This window comes from Vidua macroura, chromosome 4 (assembly GCF_024509145.1).
Source record: "Vidua macroura isolate BioBank_ID:100142 chromosome 4, ASM2450914v1, whole genome shotgun sequence".
Taxonomy (NCBI): domain Eukaryota; kingdom Metazoa; phylum Chordata; class Aves; order Passeriformes; family Viduidae; genus Vidua; species Vidua macroura.
In genome coordinates, this window is record NC_071574.1 from 41379252 (window position 1) to 41385251 (window position 6000).

The 6000-nt window shown below is 40.5% G+C and overlaps 1 protein-coding gene and 1 pseudogene across 1 annotated transcript; both read right to left on the reverse strand.

Moving 5' to 3' along the window:
- Positions 1–623: 623 nt before the first annotated feature.
- Positions 624–1394, reverse strand: LOC128806837 (claudin-22-like; annotated as a pseudogene).
- A 1241-nt stretch (positions 1395–2635) lies between these two features.
- On the reverse strand, positions 2636–3289 carry LOC128806583 (claudin-22-like). Its single transcript, XM_053976258.1, has one exon. The coding sequence runs from the start codon at positions 3287–3289 to the stop codon at positions 2636–2638; it is 654 nt and encodes a 217-aa protein (XP_053832233.1).
- Positions 3290–6000: the final 2711 nt, after the last annotated feature.

Below are 6000 nucleotides of genomic sequence, written 5' to 3' on the forward strand. Positions count from 1 at the left end.
GAAACAGATGGCTGCTACTGCTTTGTCAATGTAAAATCATGGCAATTTATAGAAAGTTCACATCAGTCACTGACAGCTGTAAGGATAAGTTATATGGAAAGTAATTCATATACTTGAAGTTAGTTCTTTACATTCATGAAGTAAAAACTGCACCTGCAATGAACATTGTTGAGTCTCCTCCAGACAACAGCTCATTATTGCCCAGAAATACTGGCTTTCCTTAGAGAGAGGGATTGGGCAGGGATAGAGGTGATCGTATTCTCTCATCTCACGATGGAGAATCTTGCATTACATTACATAATGTCTGAGAACATTTAGTTTACTGTAAATTATACAGGCCCAGCAAACTTCATTTAAGGTTGAACTGCATTCAGTTTTTGTAGTGCATGATGAACTGGTGATACAAACTCTTTCAGAGTTCACCTAACATTTTTTTGTAAAAAATACATAAAGCAGCCCCAGTAGGAGTTCTGCCATTTAAAATATGGTCATGTCTCCATGCAGGCCTAGAGATTAAAAATTTTATACTCACTCCCCCAAGTCATACCACAAAAAACAAAATCTGCCATTGATCAGACTTGGGAGAAATACAGTGGTAGCTTAGATTGCCATAGCTCATCAATTCATGTAATTAAAAGTGGAAGTAAGTAGTGATTAAAGGAACTACTCGGTAAGAAAGAATCCCACCCCCGCTCTTGTAAACAGTAACCTGTCTGTTCAGCAGGTCTTTGTCTCTTACTGTAATGCAAGCAAGATGTCAGAAAACCTGATACCTGCCCGTTTTTAAGTCTTCCATTTCCAATTTCCAGATGCTGATGGGCATCTTGTATATCTGCCATTGGATACTGCTCTTGTAAGTGATGGTCAGGTGATAAACAGATTGCAGAGAGGAGTAGAGATTCCCCTAGAATTAGAATAAATCCACCAAATGGAGCACTGAACAGTACATCCCCTAATCTGGGCAGAATCTCTGGGATGCTGTCATTCCAAATCTCCTGGATTACAGTGTAAGCAAGGGACAAGGTCTCCAGACATCACCTGGAGTATTCTTCCAAGTAGTAAAAGCTTTTTTTATCTGCTGCACTGTACCCTCCATCTTTAGACAGTCCAAACTAGGACCGGAGATCACAAGGCTCAGAAGTCCTAGTCCATTTTATGTAGCTACTAAAATCATGGAAATCTTGAATTCTAGGAAAGAACAAAAATCTTTACACTGTGTTCCTACATCATTTGCCAGAGTCCCGTGCTTCAAAGCTCTGGTGCATTTATGTCTAAGTTGAGATTTTTCCAGCCTGGTAAGTAGTTACAGGTATCAGTTAAAATCCTTCCTAGCACAGACAACAGAAATCCAGCTAACAGCTGCTAAGCAGCCTGTGTCTGCTTGGCAAGTTCATTTTTTGCAATCACAGAAGCACCAAACCATTGGCTTTTGCAGGCACTGTTCAGCTCAGTTCTTTGTCATACTCTGTCATATAAAAGCACAGGTTAAAACAATGCTCTATGAAGTATGAAATACTTTCCCCCTCCCTCCTGCTTTGTGTTGCCTGGTTCCATGTGCAGCGTTTAGGGGACTGGGATGTTGTGTGGTAAAGCAATGGCAGAATTGTGTGGCCACACCACAGCTGGGCTCACTTTTCATTAGTTTTTGGTTTGTTTTTTTAAGAAAAGCATATACTTGGTTTTCCGTCAATCAGCTAAAGCATTACAGCCATTTTGCTGATTTTGGCATCTCACAGTTTGTTTTTAAGTTCTAATATCACATTGATGCATTTCCTCTTAGAACAAAATATACTGGCTGCTTTGTGGCCAGTTAAATATCATATCTTTAATATCAAATATACAGCAACATGTTCCAAACATGACTGAATGGAACTTAAGGGATCTTAGATAGGATGCATAACGACTCAAGACCTGTGTCAGAGGAAGATAGGTTTTTAAAGCAGCATTTCTGGTTTTTAAAGCAGCAATTCTCAGCCTATTTTTGGTGCATAAAGTATTCAGGTGCCAGAAACACTTAGAATAACTTGTATGGGCAGTTTAATGTGGTAGACTGGAAAAACACAGCTTGCTGGATCAAAGCACCCACACCATCACACCCCATGCACAAAAAGACAGTTGCAAAGCTTGCTACAATTTCAGAAACCTGCTATTTCCAAATACACAGAAAAACCATTTGATGCAATGCAGGTATTCAGACTGTTTAGGATAGGAAATCTCCTCTAAGTTCATATGTCACTGCATCAGTCAAGTGGAAAATTGCAACAGGGACTCAAACTTTGGGGCTTATTTCACTGGTTACATAAAAAAGAAAGCACATTTTGGTTAAAATCCAAGCTGTAAGACAAAATGCATATTCATTTTCAGGATTTTACAGTGTAGTTAAGAAAGCAAAAGCACCTTTTCTTTGCAGTCTGTGAACACTTCAGCATTTTGCTGTGAAACAGTTTTAAGCAGTTCCACAGATGAGAAAACACACCACCTTCCAGTACCAGTTTATGGCGAAAACAGACATAAATTTAGGAAATCAGCTGGATAACAAAGAGTCCTTTGAATTACTACCGGAACAAGCTTCTGGCTTGCACTAGGGTTTGGAAAAGTTAGGGCAGTATTGCTGTACTGCTTAAAACCTCCCATTTTAAGGCCTTGTTTCAGTTTCCAAGCATTGACACTGATCCTGCTGTTCTGCTACTGCATAATGGACTGAAGATGGATGGACATCGGTAGAACAGACTGTGCAATTAAGTAGGGATCCTCCTAATATAAGACAAAATCCAGCAAGCCAGCCAACAAACAATGCTTCCCCAAAATCCCACCTGGGAACAATATCTGGTATATTCTCATCCCAAAATTCCTGGACTGTGGAATGGGCAACCCAGGAAACTGGGACAATAGCTGTAATCCCTGATATCCAGAAGAGCATTCCTCCAAACAGCAACAACCGTTTCTTTTGTTCCTGTTGTCTTTCACCAATTTTCAAACAGTCCAACCCAAATCCTGAGAGCAAAAGGCCCAAAAGCCCTGATCCATTGGAAAAAACCATCAAAATCCTAGAAATCCTGAGCTCTGGAGGCAAAGCTAGGAAAGAATCAAAGTCCTTGCATTGCATTCCGCCTTCTTCCTGGACAACACAAGCTTGCCAGAGTCCCATGGTCCAGATCTCCAGTTCATTTAGTTCCAAGTTAAGGTTTTTCCACTGGGGTAGGTAGGTGGTGAGACAGGACAGGACCCATCCCAACAGAGACACCAATATGCCACTTAATTGCATCACTGGTTGATAGACCAAGGCCATTGTAAGAGCAGAGTCCTGAAAGCTTGAGGAGCAAGGTCTCCCCAGCAGTTCTGTACCAACTGCTACCTTGAGTGATGGTGGAAGCTGTGATGATTTTAGGTCTCTGCTGTCCCAAATATAAGTCCTTGTTATTAACCCTTTGCAAGCTCTGAAACACTTTTTTGTTCTTCGCAAATATAAAGTTTCACATAAAGGACGAAGGACTTCACTAAACCATGAGTTAGGCTTTCCGATAAGGATTTGATCTGTTACCTTCCAATTTGCTTGGTAAAATTATATCCCAATGCCTGATGATTACAAGCCTGAGGATGAACAAAGAGGGCTCTATGACCCCTCACCCTAAAACACAACAGAAATCTTTGTGCTTCAATACGGATTAATTAGATTTTAAGTGGTGATAAAAAGGCAGCTCTGTGTGCAACAGGACTTCATTGTAATAGCTAAATTTGAGATTTCAGGGATGTAAATCAAGGCCTTGTAAAGAAAGGTAGCCTGTTTGCCTATAATCTTTATTCTTAGGCTTCCTTAACATACATAATGGCTTATCTTCCACTGCCCTGTTTTATGTACCCAGCACTGTAAAAGACACTTTGTAAAAGATCCTTATGTTTCACATTTTCTACATTCATTTCTTTTAAAATGGGCTTTGTTTTGACAGACTCTTAAGGGGAAAAGGAGACGGGTATGGTGAAAGTACCGTAGAAAATGAAATCCTAGACATCCTCTCCACAATAATGAACCCAGGCAGATCGTCAGCCAGCATAAACTTTACCTGCCCCAGGACTTCAGCAACACCACGGTAGCAGCTTACACCAGCTCAGTGTCCCCTTTCCTAAAGCCCATGTCCCAGATGGCACACAGAGTATTCACTTAGAATCTAACAACATTTGGCACTCAATGCTCCCAGGGCCAGGAATGCCTAGGACACCTTGCTGATCAAAGCAAGATACCATTATGCAATTACCCCATTAGGAAACCCTGTATTTTCCTGCTCTCATGTCAGCTAACCTTGTGCTTTTCTACAGGGTCAGAAGGAGAACATCTGTTTGCTGTTTCCCTTCCCACGTGTAACAACAGCACAGCCTGTCTGGGAAGCTGAGCAGCATGAGCACATCCACATGAGTATGACCCAGCAATGCTTTCCAGTCTTTCTTTATTTCATTTCCTAGATGTGATAATTTATTTATCTGTGTATTTTAATTCTCAGTTGCTCAAAATGGGTAATGTGATGGGAAAACCTAACACTGATTTTGAAGGTTTCCAAAATCCTGAATCATTATCATGGATATCATTAAGGGTATCATTAAGAACTGCCACTGTGAAATGATCTCTTCTTCCTCATTTTTATAGAGAGTTTTAAATTCAAACTCTTAGTTTTTTCCTGTCACAAGCTGTAAAGAACCAACAAAAAAACCCCAGAAAGATGATCCATCTCCCTTTTTCTTTTGTACCAACCCATTAGTTCGACAGCTTATACTTGATCCAAAAATTACTATGCACAAGACCAGAAATCACCAAGGATATAACTGACAACACTGGGAACAAAGTGTTGCAAGCTAGCCTGTAACTTTGGCCATCCACAGGGCAAAAGAAAAATAAGACAGATCAATCCTGCATTCATTCATTCATTCATTCATTCATTCATTCATTCATTCATTCATTCATTCATTCATTCTCCAGACTGTATTTTCGTATTTGGCAGTGTTGTTTCTGTCCCCCTTTTCTGTTCAGAGCAGGAATGCTAGTTCTGGAAATCCTTGTGACTTTCAATGAGAACCTCCATAACACCCTTTGAATAATTTTTAAGATAAACAACCATGATTTAGGAGTGATTCTGCTCCTTCAGGGGCTACATGCTTATCTGACTTTAAAAATCACAGTTACTGAAAGACTATTATGGAAGCCTGTTGTGCTTCTCCTGACTCTGAACATCTAGTATTTTCTTCTCTGCTCTTAATTCCAACAGTCAATATAGTCTGAGAGCACAGCATCCAGTCTCTGAAGTCCATCCATTTTGCAAATGTTGACTACAACAGGCACAGTATACCAGCCTTTAAATTATTAGTAAGATCTGCCAATTTAGTTTTGCAACTTACTATTAACAATGCACTAACTTAGAGCAGGAAAAGCTTCCTTACGTTATTCTGGATAAGATTATATGCAATTCTTGTTCTTTTGGAGGAGAGGAGAAGGTAACACTTGCCTTGGCACTAGGATAGTAAAAAGGTCTGAAATGCTTTTACTTGGGATTTACTGATCTTACGAAAAACCACAGCTGAACTATGTACATTCTTAGGTCAGTCACTGTCTTAGTCTTATCACCCTTGTCCGTCTTTCACACTTTTCTTCCCCACTGTTGCTTCTTTTCTTTTCAGATAAAAATGTCTCATTCTCAGAATAATTGCATTTGGTGGAGTTGTTCCTACACAGAAGGTGACGTGTCAGAGTTACTACAAAGCCTAAAGAGCTAGAATTGGGCTCCCATCAGTTTCTGTCCTACTGCTCAGAACAAATGGAAATGTAAGCCCAGGATTTACAGTTACAATGCCATGACATCAAACATCTGCCAGCATCAGCACAGCCTGAAACAACAGATCGTCTCAGGGGGTTTCAGTGGAGATGGCCACTGAAAGATGGCTCCCAGGCCAGCAGGTCAGGAAAGTGCCTGCCAGGAACTTCAGCAGCAGAGTCCAGTGCACCAGAGAGCTGCT

Bases quoted from the DNA above. Each gene is read 5' to 3' on its own strand.
- LOC128806583 (XM_053976258.1), bottom strand. From the start codon at position 3,289: ATGGCCTTGGTCTATCAACCAGTGATGCAATTAAGTGGCATATTGGTG.